At 39.6% G+C, this 26,751-nt stretch overlaps 2 protein-coding genes across 3 annotated transcripts; both read left to right on the top strand.

Annotated features, from left to right (window-relative positions):
- Positions 1-171: 171 nt before the first annotated feature.
- LOC134179690 (uncharacterized) lies at positions 172-21,512 on the top strand. Its single transcript, XM_062646623.1, has 41 exons — positions 172-535; positions 605-736; positions 805-875; positions 960-1,487; positions 1,544-1,677; positions 1,744-2,088; positions 2,315-2,987; positions 3,047-3,655; positions 5,053-5,304; positions 5,368-5,736; positions 5,809-5,964; positions 6,027-6,158; positions 6,228-6,350; positions 6,414-6,530; positions 6,603-6,725; positions 6,781-6,906; positions 6,961-7,017; positions 7,083-7,192; positions 7,263-7,366; positions 7,431-7,775; positions 7,849-7,982; positions 9,033-9,090; positions 11,060-11,135; positions 12,067-14,908; positions 14,968-15,101; positions 15,174-15,518; positions 15,694-16,366; positions 16,426-17,034; positions 18,400-18,651; positions 18,715-19,083; positions 19,156-19,311; positions 19,374-19,505; positions 19,575-19,697; positions 19,763-19,879; positions 19,952-20,074; positions 20,139-20,264; positions 20,320-20,376; positions 20,535-20,632; positions 20,710-20,816; positions 20,881-21,228; positions 21,303-21,512. The coding sequence occupies exons 1-41, from the start codon at positions 420-422 to the stop codon at positions 21,439-21,441; spliced, it is 11,640 nt and encodes a 3,879-aa protein (XP_062502607.1). The 5' UTR covers positions 172-419; the 3' UTR covers positions 21,442-21,512.
- Positions 21,513-21,627: 115 nt separating this feature from the next.
- On the top strand, positions 21,628-26,690 carry LOC134179847 (mis18-binding protein 1-like). Of its 2 annotated transcripts, XM_062646842.1 has the most exons (10): positions 21,628-21,799; positions 21,860-22,358; positions 22,549-22,628; positions 23,902-24,111; positions 24,173-24,303; positions 24,441-24,487; positions 24,555-25,420; positions 25,491-25,833; positions 26,159-26,386; positions 26,484-26,690. In XM_062646842.1, exons 1-10 carry the CDS (start codon positions 21,660-21,662, stop codon positions 26,688-26,690), a joined length of 2,751 nt encoding a protein of 916 aa, XP_062502826.1. In that variant the 5' UTR covers positions 21,628-21,659. The 2 variants fall into 2 exon arrangements, with proteins under 2 accessions (XP_062502826.1, XP_062502827.1); XM_062646843.1 differs by lacking the exons at positions 26,159-26,386; positions 26,484-26,690 and adding an exon at positions 25,897-26,152.
- The last annotated feature ends 61 nt before the right edge of the window (positions 26,691-26,751 follow it).

The raw sequence follows: 26,751 nt of genomic DNA, 5'->3' as shown, positions 1-26,751 counted from the left end.
GCCAGCAAAAATAACGGTCAACCGATATGGGAGCTGCATCTTGAAGAACGATTGACCACGCATCCTATAAAAGAACGACTCACCTCCGATCTAAGTCCAAAGTTTCGAGGTTTGGATGTCGATTCGAGAATCATTGTCTTCTTGTAACAGTAATCGGCCTGTTTTGATCATCAGTCGCCTCAGCTGCAGGAGGCACAGAGATGACCCACAAATAGAAAGCAGCCGCAGACCCAGCCATACGCAGCAGAAAACTCATGTCTCTTTAAGTCAATAGGATGGGTCTATCATATTTATAAGCATCACGTGCGACGTTTATTAGTGCACCCTAAAGGCCTAACCACGCAAGCACGCAACTTGTGTTTCACTCAATTTGATTCAATTGCGTCCTGGAAGATATACGGTACCTTAGATTTCTCACTATGGTGTGGACCTTTCCCAAGCAAGACATACTCGCTTTTTGTCTGATTCTCGTGGCATCAGTGCTCCTTTCTTCTCGAGCTGACAGTGAAGAATACGGACAGGAAGCATGTGGCGGGTGAGTATACTGATTGCGTCCAAGATTGCAGTGCTTCATCTACCTCAACATGCACGTCTTTGCATGTAGCAATTCCTTGAAGTGCAACCAAGTCGTATCCTACACGACCACAACTACAATGCAGAAAAAAGTATCTTACACAGAAAAGTACTCGACTCAATGCGGGGACATCTGGCAATGGTATTCTTGTGAAAAAGAAAGGTCGGACTTGCCCTATCTAATGCTCTCACAAGGGTCCTTTCAAACTAGCGTTCTTTGCGCTCTTGCAGGACGATCTACAAGTATGAGACTGTTGACAAGAACGTCACAAGATACAAGATTCAATGCAGAGACTGCAACAGTAAGCGTGGTTCTGTGCATTAGTTAAGAGACTGTAAAGGAGAGCATTGAGTTTATAATGAATGTTATTATATGGACATTGCAGTTAGTGGAAGCGGCAGTGGTAGTGGCAGTGGCAGTGGTAGTGACAGTGGTCTGAAAGATCTAGACACATGTGTATCAAATCCATGCAAAAACAATGGGACATGTAGCAACTCAATGGACACTTATGCATGTGCTTGTATTGCTGGCTATACTGGTCAAAATTGTGAAGGAGACATGGATGAGTCCAGTTCATATCCATGCCAGAACAATGGGGCATGTAGTGACTTGTTCAATTGTTATCCGTGTATTTGTATAGCTGCATATACTGGTGATCAATGTGAAACAGAGTTAGATGAGTGCACTTCATATCCATGCCATCACAATGGGACATGTAGTGACATGATCAATGGTTATTCGTGTGCTTGTATGGCTGGGTATAGTGGTGAAAACTGCGGAACAGACATAGATGAGTGCGCTTCATATCCATGTCATAATCAAGGAACTTGTAGTGATATGGTAGCTGGATACATATGCCAGTGTTTTAAAGGGTATACAGGGATGAAGTGTGAGAAACGATTGGATGACTGCAGTAAGAGCTATACCTCTAAAACTAAGTTTGATAGCAACTAAGGTGTATACTTTTAGATTTGAATCGTTTATACTCTTTTGGCTTAAGTGAAGGAAGCAAGTCACTGTATCGTTATCATGATGGTGTGTCTTTTCCTATTTCAATAGAAGTAGGATTTCCTTTTTTTGAAAATGTGTATTCTACTGCTTACGTGAGTTCGATGCTTAATTGTGTTTCTCATTTAATTAAAGCTATGGTATATGCAGTATTGTATTAGGTTGGAACCAATGGAATTGTTTCTTTTGGGAGACCATTCTACTTTTGGTGGCCTCGTTATTTTCCTGGACACAGGTGGATAAGACGACAAAGTGTAGTTGCACCATTCTGGGCTGATATTGATATTCGGAATGAAGGCAATGTCTGGTATAATGTTTATACAAATAAAGATGACTCTGCTGTCAAGATGGCCAATAGTGATATTCGAACACTCTTAAAAGATTATGAATCATTTGAAGCTCAATGGGTTCTTGTTTCCACATGGGACAAAGTTCCTAATTATCCTGATGGTTGTAATTCATACTACTACTGGTGGTGGTGTTACAGAGATCAGTACACAGGTTTGGTAAGTGAATAAATAAAGTAATCTTATAGATTTTTAAAAATATTTTTATCATTATTTTTAAAATGGATTTGAAATTCAAGGCAAGCAGCTGTGTTTAGAATACTTAACTTAAGAATGTTAATTAGTTTTGTAGCTACTGCGTGTCTTTGTAGCATGATCATTGCGTCTCTTGTCAATTTGCAGTTATACATGCATAACTGAGATGATTGCTCTCTTGCCTGTATAGAGAAATACATTTCAGGCTGTGTTGGCCACTGATGGTCTTAGCTCGTTTGCAATATTTAACTACAATTGCCATGATTTGCAATGGTCTGGGAGATGGTCAAAAGGTGTTGTTGGGTACAATTCTGAAGGAGGGACATACTATGAGAATCACAGACTGTCCCAATATGATCAGGTGACAATGATTGATCATGACGTTTCAGCATCAAATGTAGGCAAACAAGGGAAACTTGTCTACGCTTTGCACCTTGACCCTTCAATTATTGCAGTAGCTAGACGCAATTGCTTAGTGTGGTTTGAAGAGGATCAAGCAAGAGACGATTTGTCTTGGACTGCAGATCTTGACCCTTGTCCTTGTAGTTGGTGGCAAGCTTGGTGGGACAGACGGTTTAGATTTGATTGGTTCTCTTTCTGTGCTTACTCAACTTTCCCATCAGACAGTGGCAGCAGACAACAGTGCTGCTATTCAACAGATTGGTTTTCATGGGGTGGTCTTTTGGTTGGACCTCGTTATGGAGGCTCGGCACAACGATACGATCCATCAATATATTATTCATTACATTACCAGCTTGATGATAAGCCACGTAGAGATTGTTGCCGTGTTGGCAATTTATGCCATTTGTACTACCAGAGAAGACCATCTCATGACTGCACAGGTTATGTACCACAAAGGAGAGGTATCTACATATGTATGCACGTGCAAGTTTACAGTTGATTGATAATATTTTTTGCGCAGCCTGGTTCTGGGGCGACCCGCACATTACCACACTGGATGGTAAACAGTATACTTTCAATGGTTGGGGAGAATACATCACCATGAAAACTGTCAATGACACTTTTGTACTAATGGGACGAACAAAGCCTGCTAATGGATCGAGTGCGACTGTATTCTCAGCGTTTTCTATGGCCGAGTTTTATCCTTCTAGTGGATTTGAAAATCAAACTGCAAAGTCAGATATTGTACATGTGGAGCTCTCTGACAACAACTCGTTAGTTGTCAAGTATCGCTCTGTGGCATCTAACAACCGGTCAGATTGGCAAGACATCAGCAGCAATGTTACAGAACTAGACAATTCAACTAGTTTAGATCTTCACATGGTGTCAATTTCCAGACCGACAACAAAATCTCTTACATCAACGTTCCCACTTGGTATATCAGTGACTGTAGAAGCAAAAAAGGGATTGTTGTCTGTAGTGTTTGCTGGCCCTGATCAGCAGCGTGGTGAAACTCGAGGACTGTTGGGAGTTTGGAATGGAAACAAGGAAGATGACTTTGTATTTAGAGATGGAACCATTCTTTCTGCTAATGCTACAGACAGAGAAATACATCGGTTTGGACAAGACTGTAAGTTTTGTTGTATTTCATTTTACTTGCACCAGACTAACAGACAAACTAAGTGGAGTTTGGATTGCATAAATTAAAAAGACTGGGTGGCAGCTGGGTGAGTTTGGATTAGATTGTGGGCTAGTGGGAAGTTAGCTTCAGCTATGAGCCATGAAAAATGGGAATTAGTAAAAGTCACACGACTGAGTGAATAGTGTACAGTAGAACCTCACCTTGCGACCACCCCAGAAGTAGGACTATTCCAAAATACGACCACTTTTGTCTGGTCCCAGTGTTTTGTGCATCTTTCCAATACATTGTGTATACAGAAATATGACCACTTCAGAATTCAGAATTGCGACTGACCAACTTTGTGCGGGCTTGACAACCATCTAACTTTGGAATTGTGAGCAGACACATGTGCATTTTATATAGGTCTTGGGTAAGTCTATGAGAACAGTGATGGCAAGTTCATCAAAATCTGTGAAAAGGAAAGAACTGTTGCTTGAAGAGAAAGTGAGGCTGATTGATGAAAGCACCAGGCAAAGTCAATGACAACTTGCTATGAATTTTGGTATTGAGAAGACGCAAAGCACTGTCTATAATGGAAAGACGAGATTTGAGAGGCTTACGAATGCAATGTAGTGTTTTTAGGCAAAACTTCAGGAGGCTTTTATTAGGTCTAGATGACTTATAGTAGTCAAACGGGTAGAGAAGATTTTTTGTTTACTCTAGTCATTTGTAGTGCCAGATATAACACGTTGTATTACCACACATTATTGCAGCTTGTTAATTAAATTATTTGCTAGCTTGATGAAATCCTTGTGGAGAATTACATGTTACAACAAAAACGAAATCTGGTACAGATATGGGCATATCCTCGTCACTCCCACTCAGATTCAGACAAAGACCAATTTGGAAATAAGACCAACAAGACATGGTCTTGAGGGTGGTCATAATTCTGGGGTTCCACTGCACTCAAAAGGCGCTCAAGCACTTCTGGTTTGTGTGGTTGTATGTGAGTGTCTGTGTGGCTATCTGGCTGTTCGGAATGTGTCAAATATTTTTTGCATTCACAACAGTATTTGCATTTGGTTGTATGTGGCAACTACAGAATGGACAGACCGTCAATCACAGATCCTCAACTTGCATGAGAGGTTTTTACCAGAACAGTTTTTAAGGAGAGCTGAATTATATATATAATCAATCGGATAGCCAGTGGATGAAAAGTTGATGGGTGGACAATTTAAATATACACATTTGAGCCAAAATTGTGACAAACGTTTATCAAAGTGTATACAAACGGTGTTATTTTAAGTGTGTTGGAGATCCTACACATGTATAGAAATTCAGACAAGCATTTTTGTTAGACACTTTGGAATAACAATTGTTGAAGTGATTGAATAACTTATTTGTAGGGCAAGTAACCTTACAGGAGAGTTTATTTTACTACAAGATGGGTGAAAATGTGTCAACTTTTTCATATCCTGATCATTTGCCAGTTTTCTCAGATGAGATTCCTACCAGCACTTTTACACAGGAACAAATTGATCTTTGTGGTGTTGGCAATACAGCATGTCTCTATGACTTCCTACAGACAGGAGATCCTGATATTGCGGGAGAGACCAAGCAGACAGATGAGGAAAACAAAGCTCTTTCTCAGAATTTAGGTGCTGTGTGTATTGTGTAGAAATTTGCTTTACTGTATTTATATTTAATTGTTTAATTGTTAGTGAACAACCCTCCAAAGATGTTTGGGAATGCAACATTTCGTGTTCATATCAACACTTCTGCCACTTATTTGTTTACTGTATCTGATCCAAATGATACATATGTTGTAAATCTCAGAGGAAGTCTACCTTCTCCTTCTGACTATTCTTTATCTCGCAATGGGGATGCATACAACTTTACTTGGACACCAACATCTTTGTCTCCTGTTCAGCTCCTCTTTATTGCAAATGACTCACTTGAATCAACAACTATTCTTCATCCAGAGGTTCGCATCTGTGGCTGTGCACTCAACTTGAATGCTACTTGCATTGAATCAAGTAAGGATGGTGGAGACAATTTGTTTATCGTACAAGACTGCAAATGTGGATCTGGTAGGCTTTATTGTGTTCATTATCAATGCTATTTTGTGTGCTAGTAACACATGACTTTTGATTGTGTGGCAGGATGGGAAGGACAGTTCTGTGATCAGGACATTGATGGATGCGAGGAAATTAATTGCTTTGAAGACGTGGAGTGTTATGACAATGTTGCACCACTGACTGGTGCCAAATGTGGACCATGTCCAAGTGGCACTCAAGTTAGTGATGGCAAATGTGTTGGTAAGAGATAATACTGGCATAGTAATTCACACACTTTTTGATTATCAGTACATCTTACATAGATATCAATGAATGCAATTCAACAGACATTCCTAATGGTGGATGTGAACATAAATGTGTGAATCATTTGTTCAGCTTCAAATGCGAATGCAACTCTGGTTTTCGTCTGAATCAAGACAAGAAATCATGCTCAGGTAAGTGAGTCATAGTAGAGTTGTTATATTGATATAAATTTATACCTTTTGCATATACTGGTTGATCAGACATAGACGAATGTGAAGAGTTAGATTTTTGTCACCAAACTTGCAACAACACAGAAGGCTCTTTCTTTTGTGGTTGTGAAAGTGGATTTACACTGAATAGTGATGATAGCAGAACATGTGAAGGTGATTACTGTGTTTCATCTTTATTTAATTGGTTTATATGCTGAAATTGTGATCATATGTTAGCTGACAATGTTTGTAGCAAACCAAACAGTTGCATACAAGATTGTGCTGTAATTAAAGGTGAAACTGTATGCTTTTGTAAGCAAGGATATCGGGTAGAGAATTTGGTGATGTGTGATGGTAAGCTGCATGAACTGTTACCATGCAGCACTTGCATACACTGATTACCTACTTGTATGTATGTATGAGCAGATATAGATGAATGTTTGGAGAATAAAAACGATTGTGATCAAGTGTGTGTCAATGACAATGGCTCATTCAGTTGCAAGTGTTCTGTAGGATATCGCCTTCAACTAGACGGAAAGTCTTGTCAAGGTCAGCTAGACTGTGCTCTATTTTGCTGCCATCTACTTTTAAAGTAATTTTTCAGACATTAATGAATGTGTCGAAAATACCCAGTCTTGCAATATTACTGGTCAACAGTGTGTAAATATGGCAGGAAGCTATAAGTGTGAGTGTCCTGGTGGCACAATTCTTGTCAATAATAGCTGTCAAGGTAACCATTTTAATAAACAACTTTGAGTTTTTTGTTAATCGTCTTCTCTTGTAGTTGAATTACCAACTCCTACTGTAGTGACAACGACTATATCTTCCACTCAATTGTCAGGTATGTGTTACAAAGTATTAGATAATAGTAGTAGTGTGTGCTACAATTTTGTTCATGTGACACAGGTACTGCAAAATTACATTCAATCACTGCAACTGTTCCCTCAGATGTGATCACGCCTGCCACTACACTAGAATTTGTTGCTATGATTGTTGCCAATATGACATTGTCAGAGGTATAGATATCTTGTTGTACAAATGTATTCAAGTTAGTAACAATTTTATAACAATGAGTGTATTGCACAGTTTAATGCTTCTGAGTCAAACTTTACAAGAGCTGTGGCTGAAGTTCTATCCAGGTACTGTAGCGACAATGTTGCAGAATGTTCACAACAAGCTTTCAGGAGAAAGTATGGTGTTGGTATAGCTGATAGTTGAAAGACTGACATATTTTTAGTTGTGTTGTTGTATCAGGCGTGCCGCACTAGTTGTAGATCCAACAGATGTGATTATTGTGAGACCAGTACGTGTGGTGGGATCTAATCTTCAGATTGTGTTTTATTTTCGAGCACATATTTCAGTTGATACTGCAGTGCAGGCTCTTAACTCAGCAAGAGGGCAGCAACAGTTGAGATATTCAGGATTTACAGTGATTTCTGTCATTCGTTCTACTACCATTACCACCACATCTGCAGCTCCTACTAATCGTGAAAGGACTGCTGATTCTGGACTTAGTACTGGTCAGTTGGCTGGAATTATTGCTGCTTGTGGGAGTATTGCTCTTCTTGTCATCATAGCTATTACACTATGGTGCTATAAGTAAGTTTCAAATCTCAAGAGTTTTGAATTTGGAATATAGAGTTAGGTTACTAACTGTCTGGCTTTACAATAGTGGTAGACTATCCTCTAGAGCAAAGTCGCCTAATGTTGATGTTGATGTTGATGACAATGGTATGAAGAGTATGCAACTAGTGACCAAGAAATTTGACGGAGATCTTAACAAGGCCACATCTCATTCATCAGTTGGCTAGTGTTTCTACTGTAGTACAGTACCTACACTAATTTAATTAGTACACTTTAGTAATTTTCATGTCTTTTTAGCTGATTGTGTAGCTGTTTAGATTGTTGTGATATTGCTTGTATAGATCTACGGTAGTGCACATTAGTCATGCATTGCCAACTCAGTTGCCATTTATTATTATGGCAATTTTCTCAGTGTTTGGAACTTTGCAGCAACGTGACGTCACGAATATTGATATCAACCAAGCTTATAACGTTTGAGCATGCGCGCTTTGACATGCAGCTAGAATTATGGCTAAGCACGATTTGTGTGATATCAAAGATCCGTGACGTTCTCCGTTCTCTTTGTCACTCAATGCTTTCGTAAGTTTCCTTATTTTCGCCTGTCCAACATCATCCAGAGAACCGACTAGCTGATCGAGTCCGCCAAGCTTTCGTAATAAATGTACAAATTAATCCCTCGTGATATTTGACAATTTGAAATAATTACAACATTTCTTTTCCAGAATTACTCCAGAAACGCACCCATTGGTATCATCTTTTCTTCTCATCAGAGCCGGTTTAGCTTTTCGGGCAACGAAGATGTGGCAGTAAAAATTGTAGTCCGAATTTGCTGGACAAGTTTTATATTCAGAAAGAGGACATGAACTCTGCTAACATACTCTTGCTAAGACGTATGTTCAACAACCCTTTTTGATTAACTCAAGGAAACATACAATGCGAGTACAGTACCTGTAATTGGACATTGCAGAATTATTGGTTACAGGAATGGGGATAAACAGAGAACATCTTGTGGTCCAAAATAAGAAGTGTTGCTACACATGCGGGTCTCATGGTAGCATCTTCTGTTAAGTCATTTTGGAGTAATTGTCTAAATGGGGACTTTGCAGGTAAAAGTTGTTCCTTAGAAAATTCACTTTATTTGATGTTGATTAAGTTAATTGCACAGACAAGTATGTGACTGATACTGATGGTGCTTCAAACCATTTACATGTGTTCTGCCAACAAAGAGGCTGTTGTCTTTTGGAGCTGCATGATTCTGTTTTCTTACAACAGGTTGCACTGCTATAGAGAGTTATCATGTGCTGTCATATGGAAATGCTGCAAATGTTTGGTATGGAGTGTTGTTTTCTTGACCAACTATGACTGGATCTCAGCTGCAGTTGTGGCGATCTTTTCAATCATCCAGTTCTATTCTTGTACAGTGGGCTCTTTACAAAAAGATGCATAACAGACACTAGATTGGTTGTAGTAAGTACACTGTACAGAATGCTTTATAAAGTGGAAATAATATTACAGACTTAGTTTACAGACTTAGTTTAGAACTATGAAAACTAGTTGCTTTTGCGGTGCATCTCCTGATTACTGGTTGTGTGTTTCTATTTTATTTTACTTTTATTTATTCAGTTTGTTTTTATTTATTTTGTACTTAATTGATCACTTCTCATTTCAGTGCCTTAAACTGTATTCTCATTTTAAAGTATTTTAGGTAGTTTGTTTGATTCAGAAGGAGGGTGTGTACAGGTAGTAACTGCAAGAATTGAGCATGCTACTCGAGTATAGCTTGGAAGTAACAGAAATCTAAGCAAGCGGATGAGAGTTATATATAGGTAGTGTTTAAAGCCTTAGTTATACCAACGTTGTTATATGGATTGGAGACCTGACCAATGACAAGGGCCGGTATTCAAATCTTCAAAACATTTATTTGAGATGCATTAGGGCTACTTTGGATGTTACAAGGTGGGATAAGATCAGAAATGTAAAGCAGCAGAAAGAGACTATATACAAAGCTGTTGAAGGTGTTTAATTGCATTGGTTAGATCATGATAGAATGCCCTCTCAAAGACATTAGAGATGCTATTGAGAAGTAAATTATTTTTCATCATACGACCTGCACGGTGGTGTATGATTCAACACAGTCACGAAATGACAATCTAGCCCTGACTCAAGATCAAAGTATGGAGAGAAGTGTTGTGTTGCCTAGGTCTATAGTCGGCATGGTAGGGTCCAAAGTTCAGTGTGTGTGTGTGTGTGTGTGTGTGTGTGTGTGTGTGTGTGTGCGTGTGTGTGTGTGTGTGTGACATTTTGGATGATGTTGGTTGTAGCCATTTAATGGTTTCCCACGAATAGTTGCTTTTTCATATATTTTATGTAAATGTACCTTTAGTAAATTTCAAATATTTTCTGAAGTTTTTAGTGGCTGTGTATACGTAGCCTTTCATTGATTCTCTTCTGAAATTCTTTACACACCGATTTAAAATTATGTTTAGCTCTAAATTTAGTGCAGCACATGTATAATCATATCTCTAGTAATTGATTAACTCATGTTAAAATTAACTGTCGAAATGCTTTAAAAATGAGTGCATGCGTCAACAGACAAGTTCATGTGCATGTTAATTAAATTAATTGGTAATTCCTGCGCGCTCTGAAGAATAAGGCGCTCGTACAACTTCGACCAAGCGTGAAGTGGCTAGACCACTTTGTAGGGCGTCCTCACTTCTGTAATCTAACACCATCAATAGCAATTAATTAAGGTAATTTAAGAGTGCACGTGGGAACTGTACGTTGGCATCGACATTTTTTCCGTGTCCTGAAAAGCTGGTCTCATGGCTTTCCTAGTCAACACTTTTTCACTTATCGTTTTGGCAACGACGGCAGTGATAGGTGAGCTACGTAATCTAGATGAGACCTCTATAGGTAGCTAGACCATCTCGAGTATGCGGCTATGCACATTCGGGTATACTTAGTTAATGATTTGTTGCTATTCTAAGTGCTTTTTAGCCAGATTAAATGATTTCTTGCTCCTAGAAATGATGACGCAGCTGCTTGAAAAAACTTTCTGTAGAGTGCCATGTCTATAGCACTTGATCGTTTTACTCCTAATTAATTAACCCCACAGTGTAGATATTATTATTAACGAATATTCCGGTGTCGGAGCTCGGCCAAGGTTTAGTTTTATTTACTTTCCCTCTTTTCTTGTTTTGCCTGCCAAGCTTTACAAGTAGGTGTCGACGTCTAGTGATTTAATTAATATACAAGTAAATAACTTTTGTTTGTCTAAATCAACTTGCATTTGCCTGCAGCTATTTCATACTGCAGATATGCAAGGGCAAGGAAACGAAAGCATTGTTCAGTGAGCTTGGGATCGACGTGTCACTGGTTAGTTTTAGGATACCATATCTAGGTAGAGGACTGCAGGACACTATCTATCATCTGAATGGGTGGGTCCAGCACACTATTGCCTTGACGCTGTACACTATTTATGAACACAAGCAAATCTCGATCATCACTGCAGTGTACAGCCCATCCTATATAATGAAAAGAGTTGTAGATTGTTGAACAATACAATTAACTTATGCCATTATATATACAAGCAAGGGCTGTTTTGAACATAGGGCTCTGCAAAAGGGTGTCGTGCAGCAGCAGGAACATGTATAGTTAACTTAATTGTCCTGGTCTGATATTATACTTGATTAATTAAATATGTGATTTATTTCTACAGCAAATTTTGTAATTAGTAATTTTGAATTTACAGGGTGATATAAAAGATTTTTGCGTTTAACTTTACTCACCAGGGGCACGTTCAATTGGGCTTTTCCAGTCTCTTCATAAGAGGCTGCATGTGCACACCCCTCTTCCAACTTCTACAACTCTGCCACTATGGTTGGAAGAGCCAACTCTACAGCCTCTTCCGGAAGAGTCTGGAAGGGCACGCCCCTCTTCCAACTTAATTTTTCCAGCACAGAGCTGGTAGAGGTTGGAAGAGGGGCGTGTTCTTCCAACCAGCAGCATCAGAGTTGGTAGAGTTGGCTCTTCCGACCATAGAGGCAGAGCTGTAGAAGTTGGCAAAGGAGCGTGCACATGGAGCCTCTTCTGGAAGAGCCCAATCTCGAACGCGCCACAACTCTGCTGCTGGCTGGAAGAGCACGCCCCTCTTTCAACCACTTCCAGACTCTTCCGGAAGAAGCTGAAAAAGCCCAATCAAATGCGCTCCAGATTAGAAGTGTAAAGTATCATAGACTTTTGCATTTTTATCTTTTCTTTTGTGCATTAATTAAAAGACTGTAAGAGAGCATTGAGTTTATAATGAATGTTATGCTATCTGGACATTGCAGTTAGTGGAAGCGGCAGTGGTAGTGGCAGTGGTTTGGAAGACCTAGACACGTGTGTATCAAATCCATGCAGAAACAATGGGACATGCCAGAGCAATGAGACATGCCAGAACAATGGGACATGTAGTGACATGCTCAACAGTTATTCATGTGTTTGTATGGCTGGCTATACTGGTAATCAATGTGAAGCAGAAATAGATGAGTGCAGTTCGTATCCATGCGAAAATAATGGCACATGCAGTGACATGATCAATGATTATTCGTGTGCTTGTGTCGCTGGTTATACTGGTGACCAATGTGGTACAGACTTAGATGAGTACTTGCATCTATGCCGGAATAATGGCACATATTATGACATGAGCAATGTATGTGTTTGTATGGCTGGTTATACTGGTGATCAGTGTGAAACAGAAATAGATGAGTGTAGTTCAGATCCATGTCATAACAATGGGACATGCAGTGACATGGTCAATGGTTATGTGTGTGTTTGTATGGATGGTTACACTGGTGATCAATGTGAAACAGACATAGATGAGTGCAGTTCGTTTCCATGTCAGAACAACGGAACATGTAGTGACATGTTTAATGGTTATTCTTGTGTTTGTGTGGCTGGATATACTGGTGATCAATGTGAAACAGACCTAGATGAATGCTGTTCGTTCCCATGCCAGAACAGTGGGACATGTAGTGAAATGGTCAACGGTTATTCATGTGTTTGTATGGCTGGTTATACTGGTGATCAATGTGAAACAGACATAGAGGAGTGCAGCTCATATCCATGCCATCACAATGGAACATGTAATGACATGATCGATGGTTATTCTTGTGCTTGTATGGCTACATATACTGGTGATCAATGTGAAACAGACGTAGGTGAGTGCGTTTCATATCCATGCCAAAATGGTGGCATGTGCAGTGGCATAAGCAGCGGCTACGTATGTACTTGCATGGATGGTTACACTGGTGATCAATGTGAAACGAACATAGATGAGTGCAGTTCATATCTATGCCAGAACAATGGGACGTGTAGTGACATGGTCAGTGGTTATTCGTGTGCCTGTATGGCTGGTTATACTGGTGATCAATGTGAAACAGATACAGATGAATGCAGTTCTTATCCATGCCAAAATGTTGGTACATGCAGTGACATAATCAATGGCTACTTATGTGTTTGTATGGATGGTTACACTGGTGATCAATGTGAAACAGACATAGATGAATGCAGTTCGTTTCCATGCCAGAATGTTGGAACATGTAGTGACACAGTCAATGGTTATTCATGCGCTTGTATTGTTGGACGTACTGGTGATCAATGTGAAACAGACATAGATGAGTGCAGTTCATACCCATGCCAGAACAATGGTACATGCAATGACATGATCAATGGTTATTTATGTACGTGCATGGCTGCATATACTGGTAATCAATGTGAAACAGACGTAGGTGAGTGCGTTTCATATCCATGCCAAAATGGTGGCATGTGCAGTGGCATAATCAGCGGCTACGTATGTACTTGCATGGATGGTTACACTGGTGATCACTGTGAAACAAACGTAGATGAGTGCAGTTCATATCCATGCCAGAACAATGGGACGTGTAGTGACATGGTCAATGGTTATTCATGTGCCTGTATGGCTGGTTATACTGGTGATCAATGTGATACAGGGATAGATGAGTGTAGTTCATATCCTTGCCAGAACGATGGGACATGCAGAGACATGATCAATGGTTACTTATGCGTTTGTATGGCTGGTTATACTGGTGATCGATGTGAATCAGACATAGAAGAGTGTAGTTCATATCCATGCCAAAATAATGGCACATGTAGTGACATGATCAATGGTTATTCATGTGCTTGTTTAGCTGGTTATACTGGTGATCAATGTGAAACAGATTCAGATGAATGCAATTCTTATCCATGCCAAAATGCTGGTACATGCAGTGACATAATCAATGGCTACTTATGTGTGTGTATGGATGGTTACACTGGTGATCATTGTGAAACAGACATAGATGAATGCAGTTCGTTTCCATGCCAGAATGTTGGAACATGTAGTGACACAGTCAATGGTTATTCATGTGCTTGTATTGTTGGACGTACTGGTGATCAATGTGAAACAGACATAGATGAGTGCAGTTCATACCCATGCCAGAACAATGGTACATGCAATGACATGATCAATGGTTATTTATGTACTTGCATGGCTGCATATGCTGGTAATCAATGTGAAAAAGATGTAGGTGAGTGCATTTCATATCCCTGCCAAAATGGTGGCACATGCAGTAACATAATCAATGGCTACTTATGCGTTTGCATGGATGGTTACACTGGTGATCACTGTGAAACAGACATTGATGAATGCAGTTCGTTTCCGTGCCAGAACAATGGGACGTGTAGTGACATCACCAATGGTTATTCGTGTAATTGTGTAGTCGACTATACTGGTGATCGATGTGAAACATACATAGATGAGTGCAGTTCATTTCCATGCCAGAACTTTGGAACGTGTAGTGACATGATCAATGGTTATTTGTGTGTTTGTATGACTGGTTATAGCGGTGATCAATGTGAATCAGACGTAGATGAGTGCAGTTCATGTCCATGCCAGAACAATGGGACATGCAATGACATGATCAATGGTTATTCATGTGCTTGTATGGCTGGTTATAGTGGTGACAACTGTGAAACAGACATGGATGAGTGCGCTTCATATCCATGCCATAATCAAGGAACTTGTAGTGATATGGTAGATGGATACACATGCCAGTGTTTTGAAGGGTATACAGGGATGAAGTGTGAGAAACAACTGGATGACTGCAGTAAGCTAGAGCTATACTTATAAAAATATGTTTGATACCAACTAAGGTTTGTGTTTTAGATTTGAATCGTTTATACTCTTTTGGCTTAAGTGAAGGAAACAAGTCACTGTATCGTTATCTTGATGGTGTGTCTTCTCCTATTTCAATAGAAGTAGGATTTCCTTTTTTTGATAATGTGTATTCTACTGCTTACGTGAGTTTGATGCTTGATTGTGTTTCTCATTTAATTAAATTAAGTTATGGTATATGCAATGTTGTACTATAGGTTGGAACCAATGGAATTGTTTCTTTTGGGAGACCATTCTACTTTTGGTGGCCTCATTATTTTCCTGGATACAGTTGGATAAGACGACAAAGTGTAGTTGCACCATTCTGGGCTGATGTTGATATTCGGAATGAAGGCAATGTCTGGTATAATGTTTATACAAATAAAGATGACTCTGCTGTCAAGATGGCCAATAGTGATATTCGAACACTCTTAAAAGGTTATGAATCATTTGAAGCTCAATGGGTTCTTGTTTCCACATGGGACAAAGTTCCTAATTATCCTGATGGTTGTAATTCATACTACTACTGGTGGTGGTGTTACAGAGATCAGTACACAGGTTTGGTAAGTGAATAAATAATTAATCTTATAGATTTTTTTAAATATTTGTATCATTTATATTTAAAATGGATTTGAAATTCAAAGGCAAGCAGCTGTGTTAAATTGCTTGAGAATATTTATTAGTTTTGTAGCTGCTGCGTGTCTTTGTAGCATGATGATTGCTCTCTTGTCTGTGTAGAGAAATACATTTCAGGCTGTGTTGGCCACTGATGGTCTTAGCTCGTTTGCAATATTTAACTACAATTGCCATGATTTGCAATGGTCTGGGAGATGGTCAAAAGGTGTTGTTGGGTACAATTCTGAAGGAGGGACATACTATGAGAATCACAGACTGTCCCAATATGATCAGGTGACAATGATTGATCATGACGTTTCAGCATCAAATGTAGGCAAACAAGGGAAACTTGTCTACGCTTTGCACCTTGACCCTTCAATTATTGCAGTAGCTAGACGCAATTGCTTAGTGTGGTTTGAAGAGGATCAAGCAAGAGACGATTTGTCTTGGACTGCAGATCTTGACCCTTGTCCTTGTAGTTGGTGGCAAGCTTGGTGGGACAGACGGTTTAGATTTGATTGGTTCTCTTTCTGTGCTTACTCAACTTTCCCATCAGACAGTGGCAGCAGACAACAGTGCTGCTATTCAACAGATTGGTTTTCATGGGGTGGTCTTTTGGTTGGACCTCGTTATGGAGGCTCGGCACAACGATACGATCCATCAATATATTATTCATTACATTACCAGCTTGATGATAAGCCACGTAGAGATTGTTGCCGTGTTGGCAATTTATGCCATTTGTACTACCAGAGAAGACCATCTCATGACTGCACAGGTTATGTACCACAAAGGAGAGGTATCTACATATGTATGCACGTGCAAGTTTACAGTTGATTGATAATATTTTTTGCACAGCCTGGTTCTGGGGCGACCCGCACATTACCACACTGGATGGTAAACAGTATACTTTCAATGGTTGGGGAGAATTCATCACCATGAAAACTGTCAATGACACTTTTGTACTAATGGGACGAACAAAGCCTGCTAATGGATCGAGTGCGACTGTATTCTCAGCGTTTTCTATGGCCGAGTTTTATCCTTCTAGTGGATTTGAAAATCAAACTGCAAAGTCAGATATTGTACATGTGGAGCTCTCTGACAACAACTCGTTAGTTGTCAAGTATCGCTCTGTGGCATCTAACAACCGGTCAGATTGGCAAGACATCAGCAGCAATGTTACAGAACTAGACAATTCAACTAGTTTAGATCTTCACATGGTGTCAATTTCCAGACCGACAACAAAATCTCTTACATCAACGTTCCCACTTGGTATATCAGTGACTGTAGAAGCAAAAAAGGGATTGTTGTCTGTAGTGTTTGCTGGCCCTGATCAGCAGCGTGGTGAAACTCGAGGACTGTTGGGAGTTTGGAATGGAAACAAGGAAGATGACTTTGTATTTAGAAATGGAACCATTCTTTCTGCTAATGCTACAGACAGAGAAATACATCGGTTTGGACAAGACTGTAAGTTTTGTTGTATTTCATTTTACTTGCACCAGACTAACAGACAAACTAAGTGGAGTTTGGATTGCATAAATTAATGGGTGACAGCTGGGTGAGTTTGGATTAGATTGTGGGCTAGTGGGAAGTTAGCTTCAGCTATGAGCCATGAAAAATGGGAATTAGTAAAAGTCACACGACTGAGTGAATAGTGTACAGTAGAACCTCACCTTGCGACCACCCCAGAAGTAGGACTATTCCAAAATACGACCACTTTTGTCTGGTCCCAGTGTTTTGTGCATCTTTCTAATACATTGTGTATGCAGAAATATGACCACTTCAGAATTCAGAATTGCGACCGACCAACTTTGTGCGGGCTTGACAACCATCTAACCTTGGAATTGTGAGCAGACACATGTGCATTTTATATAGGTCTCGGGTAAGTCTATGAGAACAGTGATGGCAAGTTTATCAAAATCTGTGAAGAGGAAAGAACTATTGCTTGTAGAGAAAGTGAGACTGATTGATGAAAGCGCCAGGCAAAGTCAGCGACAACTTGCTATGAATTTTGGTATTAAAAAGACACAAAGCACTGTCTATAATGGAAAGACGAGATTTGAGAGGCTTGCGAATGCGATGTAGTGTTTTTAGGCAAAACTTCAGGAGGCTTTTATTAGGTCTAGGATGACTAATAGTAGTCAAACCGATGTAGATGATTTTTATTTACTCTAGTCATTTTGTAGTGGCAGATGTAGCATGTTGTAATACCACACATTATTTCAGCTTGTTAATTAAATCATTTGCTAGCTTGATGAAATTCTTGTGAAGAATTACACGTTACAACAAAAATGAAATCTGGTACAGATATGGGCGTACCCTCATCACTCCCACTCAGATTCAAACAAAGACCAATTTGGAAATAAGACCAACAAGACATGGTCTTGAGGGTGGTCATAATTCTGGGGTTCTACTGCATTGAAAAGGCACTCAAGCAGTTCTGGTTTGCGTGGTTGTATGTGAGTGACTGTGTGGCTGTTCAGAATGTGTCAAAATATTTCATTCACAACAGTATTTGGCTGTATGTGGCAACTACAGAATGGACAGACAGTCAATCACAGATCCAAAACATGCGACATACATGAGAGAGGTTTTTACCAGAACAGTTTTTAAGGAGAACTCAATTATAATCAATCGGATAGCCAGTGGATGAAAACTTGATGGGTGGACAAATAGATACACACATTTAAGCACAAATTGGGACAAACGTTTATCAAATTGTATACTAACTGTGTTATTTTAAGTGTGTTGGAGATCCTACACATGTATAGAAATTCAGACAAGCATTTTTTGTTAGACAATTGTTGAAGTGATTGAATATCTTACTTGTAGGGCAAGTAACCTTACAGGAGAGTTTATTTTACTACAAGATGAGTGAAAATGTGTCAACTTTTTCGTATCCTGATCATATGCCAGTTTTCCCAGATGAGATTCCTACCAGCACTTTTACACAGGAACAAATTGATCTTTGTGGTGTTGGCAATACAGCATGTCTCTACGACTTCCTACAGACAGGAGATCCTGATATTGCGGGAGAGACCAAGCAGACAGATGAGGAAAACAAAGCTCTTTCTCAGAATTTAGGTGCTGTGTGTATTACGTAGAATTTTGTTTTACTGTATTTATATTTAATTGTTTAATTGTTAGTGAACAACCCTCCAAAGATGTTTGGGAATGCAACATTTCGTGTTCATATCAACACTTCTGCTACTTATTTGTTTACTGTATCTGATCCAAATGATACATATGTTGTAAATCTCAGAGGAAGTCTACCTCCTTCTTCTGACTATTCTTTATCTCGCAATGGGGATGCATACAACTTTACTTGGACACCAACATCTTTGTCTCCTGTTCAGCTCCTCTTTATTGCAAATGACTCACTTGAATCAACAACTATTCTTCATCCAGAGGTTCGCATCTGTGGCTGTGCACTCAACTTGAATGCTACTTGTATTGAATCGAGTAAGGATGGTGGAGACAATTTGTTTATCGTACAAGACTGCAAATGTGGATCTGGTAGGCTTTATTGTGTTCATTATCAATGCTATTTTGTGTGCTAGTAACACATGACTTTTGATTGTGTGGCAGGATGGGAAGGACAGTTCTGTGATCAGGACATTGATGGATGCGAGGAAATTAATTGCTTTGAAGGCGTGGAGTGTTATGACAATGTTGCACCACTGACTGGTGCCAAATGTGGACCATGTCCAAGTGGCACTCAAGTTAGTGATGGCAAATGTGTTGGTAAGAGATAATACTGGCATAGTAACTCACACACTTTTTGATTATCAGTACATCTTACATAGATATCAATGAATGCAATTCAACAGACATTTCTAATGGTGGATGTGAACATAAATGTGTGAATCATTTGTTCAGCTTCAAATGCGAATGCAACTCTGGTTTTCGTCTGAATCAAGACAAGAAATCATGCTTAGGTGAGTGAGTCGTAGTAGAGTTGTTATATTGATATAAATTTATACATTTTGCATATACTGGTTGATCAGACATAGACGAATGTGAAGAGTTAGATTTTTGTCACCAAACTTGCAACAACACAGAAGGCTCTTTCTTTTGTGGTTGTGAAAGTGGATTTACACTGAATAGTGATGATAGCAGAACATGTGAAGGTGATTACTGTGTTTCATCTTTATTTAATTGGTTTATATATGCTGAAATTGTGATCATATGTTAGCTGACAATGTTTGTAGCAAACCAAACAGTTGCATACAAGATTGTGCTGTAATTAAAGGTGAAACTGTATGCTTTTGTAAGCAAGGATATCGGGTAGAGAATTTGGTGATGTGTGATGGTAAGCTGCATGAACTTTAACCATGCAGCACTTGCATACACTGATTACCTACTTGTGTGTATGTATGAGCAGATATAGATGAATGTTTGGAGAATAAAAACGATTGTGATCAAGTGTGTGTCAATAACAATGGCTCATTCAGTTGCAAGTGTTCTGTAGGATATCGCCTTCAACTAGACGGAAAGTCTTGTCAAGGTCAGCTAGACTGTGCTCTATTTTTCTACCATCTACTTTTAGAGTCATTTTGGCACACTTTCAGACATTAATGAATGTGTTGAAAGTACCCAGTCTTGCAATATTACTGGTCAACAGTGTGTAAATATGGCAGGAAGCTATAAGTGTGAGTGTCCTGGTGGCACAATTCTTGTCAATAATAGCTGTCAAGGTAACCATTTTAATAAACAACTTTGTGTTCTTTGTTGTCTTACCTTCTCTTGTAGTTGAATTATCAACTCCTACTGTAGTGACAATGGCTGCATCTTCCTCTCAACTGTCAGGTATGTTATGTAGCATGGTTGGCAGGTCTGTATGGCATTTATTGGCTGAGGCCCTCGATCGGGATCTATTACTGAGATAATTGGTCAAGCCACATAAATATATTAGATAATAATGGTAGTGTGTGCTTTAATTTTTGTTATGTAATTATGTGACACAGTTACGGCAAAAGCACGTTCAATCACTGCAACTGCAACCACACCTACCACTGCACTAGAATTTATTGCTATGGTAGTTGCCAATATGACATTGTCAGAGGTATGTTATAATTGTGTAGCTTAGTGCATGTGTTATTAAAGTTAGTAACAATTTATAATAATGAATGTATTGCACAGTTCAATGCTTCTGAGTCAAACTTTACAAGAGCTGTGGCTGAAGTTCTATCCAGTTACTGTAGCGTCAATGTAGCAGAACATTGTCCACAACAGGCTTTCAGGAGAAAGTATGGTGTTGGTATAGCTGATAGTCGAAAGACTGACGTATTTTTTATTGTGTTGTTGTATCAGGCGTGCAGCACTAGCTATAGATCCAACAGATGTGATTATTGTGAGACCAGTTCGTGTGGTGGGATCTAATCTTCAGATTGTGTTTTATGTTCGAGCACATATTTCAGTTGATACTGCAGTGCAGGCTCTTAACTCAGCAAGAGGGCAGCAACAGTTGAGAGATTCAGGATTTACAGTGATTTCTGTCATTCGTTCTACCTCTACCACAACCACAACATCTGTAACTCCTACTAATCATGGAAAGTCTGCTGATTCTGGACTTGCTATTGGTCAGTTGACTGCCATTATTGCTGCTTGTGGGAGTATGGCCCTTCTTGTCACCATTGCTATTACATTATGGTGCTATAAGTAAGCTTTAAATCGCAGAGTTTTGAATTTGGATTATAGACTTGTGTTCCTAACTGTCTGGCTGTATACAATAGATGTGGTAGACGATCTTCTAAAGTGATTCCACGTAGTGATGATGATGATGATGGTACGGAAAGAGTGCAACTAAAAGTAGTGACCAAGTACTTTGACGGAGATCCTAACAAGACCACATCTCTTCCACCAGTTGGCTAACCTAGCTAATGATGAATCTTCTACTGTAGTACATTGTACCTACACTAAATTATAGTTGTGATGTCTTTCAGTGATTGTGTAGATTGTGATATACCGTAGTACGCCGTGTAGTGCGCAGTAGTCGTTGCCGTCTTCTCGTAAATTAAGTCGAGCACGTGATGTTGAGGATATTGATATCAATTGTAAGCGCGAATTGAGCTTGCGCGCTTTCTCCAAAAATGGATAGGCAGTTTTTTCACGCTTTGTGTAAGATCAAAGATCCGTCGTTTTTACGGTCTCCTCGCCCCTCTATACTTTCTTCATTTTCGTCTGTCCAACATCATCCAGAGAACCGACTAGGAAGCCCGCAAAAGCTTCCGTAACAAATCCGACGTGATATTTGATGACTACAGTTTGAAATATAACATCTCTTTTGCAGAATCACTCCAGAAACGCAACCATTGGTATCACCTTCTCCTCTCAGAGCCAGTTTAGCTTCTTCGGGCAACAAAGATGTGGCAGTAGACGCATGCGTATCCAGAGAGACAGCAAATTGTGGGCAGTCGGTTGGTGCAGTTCCAGCGTTTCCTGTAAATGATCTACCGCTGTTGCCGATTTCTCTTGTCGAGTTCGTGAGAACGGAACTGATGAGACAGGAGGAGAGCAATGCGAAGAGTGTTGCAATTGTAGGTCAAGAGTCTGCTGACACTAGACCGTCGGTTGTAGTACCGGACGATTTAGTACTGCTGCACGCGGCTGAAAATGAGTCTTGCGACGGTCGAAATGAGGAGTCAATGTCATGGTCTAGAAGTGTAGAGCCTGTTGTTGATGGGGGAGAGAAAGCTGTGTGTTGGAATAGACCTGCTGAAGTTGAGGAGGTGCATTTTAGTCCAACTAAAGTCAAGCAGTTGTGGGATAGTTCTGCTGATGTCAAGAAGGTGTGTGTGTGTGTGTGTGTGTGTGTGTGTGTGTGTGTGTGTGTGTGTGTGTGTGTGTGTGTGTGTGTGTGTGTGTGTGTGTGTGTGTCACTGTGTGTGTCTGTCTGTCTGTCTGTCTGTCTGTCTGCCAGTATGTCTGTGTTTGTGTCTGTGTGTCTGTGTGTTTGGTGTAATAGATTGTGTTATTAAGGCTGTTGTGCTGCGTGATTGGACGGTCGTCTTTGCAAGGAAGACTGGATCAGTGTATGTACAAGGGATCAGAGATACCATGTTAGTTCATTATTAGATCTGTTTCTGGCAGAGAAGTCATCGTGTTGTGTCTCACATCACACTAATCATGTAATACTGTTCTCTCTGCTTCCACGCTTGTTTGCCTGTCAGTTTGTTTGTCTGTTTTCATTGTAATTACCAACATTAAATATACAGCAATTCTTGTCTCTGTATCAAACACAGAATGAAGAAATCAACAATGCTTTTGGTTTGAGATTAAAAGCAACTATAATTTTACCAGCTGTACTACAGTGGTGTATGCAATTGACTAAATAGTTCACATTCAATATTAGCTTAAAAGATTTCTATGTAATTACAACCCATCGTTTCCTCCAATAAGAGACAAACTCAGCAATGCTTTTGCTCTCACCTTTCCTGGACCAGACACAATTTTTAGGTACTGTTAATCAATAAATGTTCGTAACTATAAATTTTTATAAACTGTTGTAAACTCTATTTTGGGAGAAATAAATGTTGTAAACTTCCCTCAATCAGTCACGTGTCTTGAACACGTGTCTGTAGGTGACAATGAGGTCAGTCAACCTACTTTGTTCTCAAATTACATGTCTCTGATTTCTTGGCTTGCAAAGACAATTTGTCAACTGGACACTACCCTGAGCTAAGAAAGCTTTTTCTGCCCAACCCAAACAGCGAAACGATCGTTCAGACAGCGTTGTATGTGCATTCGCATGGATAGTTGGGCTACAAAAGTTAGTAGATGTTAGTAAATTGTTTGCTATTTACGAAATATATGAAATGAAATAGTTTACAAGAATTTAGTGATTTACAGTATTAGATTCTTGGTTTTGTTTGGGGCAACTGTTGGACTTTGCCCTTTGTGAGGCTATCTGTTTGCCTGTCTATTGTCTGTCTATTGTCTGTTAGTATGTAATATTGTATATTTTGAACTTTAAACCTTTACTTTGAAACGATAACTATCTGCTAACTAGTGACTTATTGTATAATTCCTAATGTGTCACTGACATTTGTTTGTTTTGGTGGTGGTGTGTGACGGTATCAGTACATCTACTGATTCTAGTATCATCAATTGTTTGCTGGGCATGCTTATTATTTACACTACACTGTTCTGTTTGTGAGTCTGTTAAACATGTTAACATGTCAGTCCTTCTCTAATCTCCTTGCCAATGGTTGTCTTCTTTAGTTTATATTTTGTGTTGATTTTTTGACTTTGTTTTGGTGTGTACTGTAGTAGTAAACCATTTTTTTTTGTATTAAATTCATTCAGTTGTCTCATGGTAGTTCTGTGTTTCAGTGGTGACTTCTGGAGAAGCACATCGATCGTTGATTGTATTGATAGAAGACAGGTTAAAACGAAACGCGGTTCACTGTATGTCTTAAAAGGCCCAGTTGATCAGTCAGAGATGCTTGAGCAAGGGTTTTCTACTGCTTCAATATCTGCCTTTCGTCATGGCTTTCCACGGAACTGGAAAAAGCTCATACGAGAACATGCGAAGCAGCTGAAGTCTGCGTTGGTTTGTTTGTTGCCTTCTACATTTGTTACAAATTTCTCTCGTTTTATATAGATCTAAACATGGAGAGAACACAAAAGGCAAATCTCAACCTGTCTGTGATGCAGTGACACCGAAATCTAGTCGGCCACATGACGTTTACGAGCCAAAGAAGCACAGGAAACATGCTATATCCAGACTGCCAGGTATTGAAGATTATGCAGGATATAATGGTTTGATTTTTCAGTTTTTTGTTTATATAATACGTGTTTGGTACTTGCCCCTGTTCTATTTGAGGGCCTGATTTAATCAGCTTGTTTCTGAGTGCAACGTTCTTTTGCAGGGAAACAGGCTTCAACTATTGATGACAGTGGAGAGAGTACACAAACGGTTTGTTACTACACAGACAGACACACACACACACAGTTTGTTTTTGATAATTTATATTTTTGTGCAGAGAACGGCGAGTGGCCGTTGTGTCAGGCCCGTCATGAATTTCTGGTGTAATGAACGTTGTGTTTTGGACAACAAGGGAAGGACGTTGGTATACAACGGGTCTCCCAATTTTTTGGATTTTAATAATTTTAAGTCACCCAAGAACATCAAAGTTGCAACATCTGTTCTTTCCAGATTACACCAGTATTCTTCACAAAGTCAACAGTCTGACAGTACGAGTGAGGAGGAAGCAAACACGAATGTAAAGCCTGTTGTAGCTGTTAGTCTTATGCCCATAAGCACTCTCTCAACTGCATCATCGTCAACACCAACACAAGTTGCATGCAAGCCTGATGGACTGGTGTCCATAGAACGTGGACTGCCTAGATATCAAACGAGATCAGGTTGTACATTCAAAGGAGATAACAGGAAACTAAATGTTGAAGAAAACAAAGGAATCCATGTTAAGAATGTTAAGCAGCCAAAAGGAAGAAAAAGGAAAGAGCAAGATTGCCAGAATGAGAAAGACAGTGATACAACAAGGAAAAGCCCAAAGAAAAGCCAGACGTTGACAGACAGCCTGAAAGAGGAACAACAATGTGATAGATCAAGTGACATAAAGCATACATCAAGTAATGAAGCTGTAGTAGAGACCACACGGATGTCGATCAAATGTCTTTCTGTTGATGCTAATGATGATAACACAAAGGAAAAGGCAGCTGAGAAAGTTGGTAGAGCCAAGTGTGGGAGGAAGCATGTTCAGTTTTCATTCGATGTGGTCAAGGACAAAGCACAAGAAAAACAGGTAACTAGACCATTGAGTCAACAGGATGACGATGATTCGAGTGATGATGAATGGAGTGACACAGAAATACAACGATTAAACAGGTGAGACTTGCATGATGATGGTGGTACGAAAATGCAAGTCTAACAGATTGACAAAGATTACTCTATGTAGGGCTGTGTTCAGACTTCCACCTGGAACAGCTCAGTTTTGGTCAAAAGTTTCCAAGTATGTCGAAAGTCGTACTGAACACGAATGCCAACAGAAGTATCATGGTGCAAACTCCAGAAGACGAATGGTAAAACAAAGGAAGTCGAAATCAACTCATGAAGAAGATACCAAGCAGTTGGCAAAGGCGGCCTCTACTGGTCAGGTGATCAAGTTAGCTGGTGTAGGAACTTTGAAGCGAAGAAGGCAGTTGCAAGCGTTGTTAGAGCAGGAAAAGGAAACCCAGTCAGAATTGGACTTGTTTGATAACACACCATTCAGGAACAGGATGAAGAGGAGACAGAACACTGTATGTTCAGTTCATCTTATTTCGTAATTACATATCTTTGATTAGTTTGTTGATACCTACTAGGTAGACAGTGCAGTGCAACTTACCTAAACAGTGATGGATATCCAAACACATTGGGATCATAGGATAGCTTAGATAATTCTATAATACTTGGTTACTGAATGCTTGATGAAATGATGGAAACTAGAGAGCAGGTAGTCCTTGTGTACTATCCATGTAATAGACAAAGAACTGCTTATTTTCTCTACAGACCTTTCCTAAGTTTGGTTGATCAGCTTTTGTGAGTGTTTTCTATTTACTTTGTTTTATTTCATGTTCCTTATAGAGTACAGATATTAGAGATGAGTGCACAGAAGATGAGGAAGGTAATTCATCTCTTCTCCACACACCTTTCCACATTCCTGGAGCTCCCAATTCTGCTACACCGTGTGATACCAGTTTTGTAGTTGACAGTCCACCACACCTTCCGGGAGAAGAGGATCGCTTGGATGCTTACGTTCACAAAGCCATTCAGAGAAGGAAGAGAGGACAATCAAAAAAATATTGCCAGAAAGTAAGGAAGTAATGTCTGTGTGAATCTGATTATCTTTACAATTTTAGCTCTGATTCACTTGCAATGCTATTGATTGACTGGTTGTGTTCTTGAATAGGCGTCTGTCTATCAATCAACGGGTGATATGAGATCACATGTTGCTAGTGGAGCTGCAGCTCAACGACTAGCTAAGGTCTTAGCTGGGAAGGCATCTGATTTTGGATCCATTAGTTTGCATACTAGCAGCAATGATGAGCCAGATGATGATGATTTTGGTGATGACGATGAAGCAGAGGATGAAGAGTACTACTGGGGAATGACATGATTAATTAAATAATTAACATAATTAACTGCTGTCCTGTAGTATGACAATAGCAAGAAACAGA

The sequence above is a fragment of the Corticium candelabrum genome, chromosome 5, assembly GCF_963422355.1.
Source record: "Corticium candelabrum chromosome 5, ooCorCand1.1, whole genome shotgun sequence".
Taxonomy (NCBI): Eukaryota; Metazoa; Porifera; class Homoscleromorpha; order Homosclerophorida; family Plakinidae; genus Corticium; species Corticium candelabrum.
This window is presented reverse-complemented; position numbering and strand designations above follow the sequence as displayed.

Excerpts from the sequence above, each read along its gene's own strand:
- LOC134179847 (XM_062646842.1), top strand. The coding sequence starts at position 21,660 with ATGGATAGGCAGTTTTTTCACGCTTTGTGTAAGATCAAAGATCCGTCG. Across the intron at positions 22,359-22,548 it reads GTTCTGCTGATGTCAAGAAG|GCTGTTGTGCTGCGTGATTG; the intron begins GTGTGTGTGTGT and ends TGTGTTATTAAG. Across the intron at positions 26,387-26,483 it reads CAAAAAAATATTGCCAGAAA|GCGTCTGTCTATCAATCAAC; the intron begins GTAAGGAAGTAA and ends GTTCTTGAATAG.
- LOC134179690 (XM_062646623.1), top strand. The coding sequence starts at position 420 with ATGGTGTGGACCTTTCCCAAGCAAGACATACTCGCTTTTTGTCTGATT. Across the intron at positions 2,089-2,314 it reads GAGATCAGTACACAGGTTTG|AGAAATACATTTCAGGCTGT; the intron begins GTAAGTGAATAA and ends TTGCCTGTATAG. Across the intron at positions 17,035-18,399 it reads ACATCGGTTTGGACAAGACT|GGCAAGTAACCTTACAGGAG; the intron begins GTAAGTTTTGTT and ends TCTTACTTGTAG.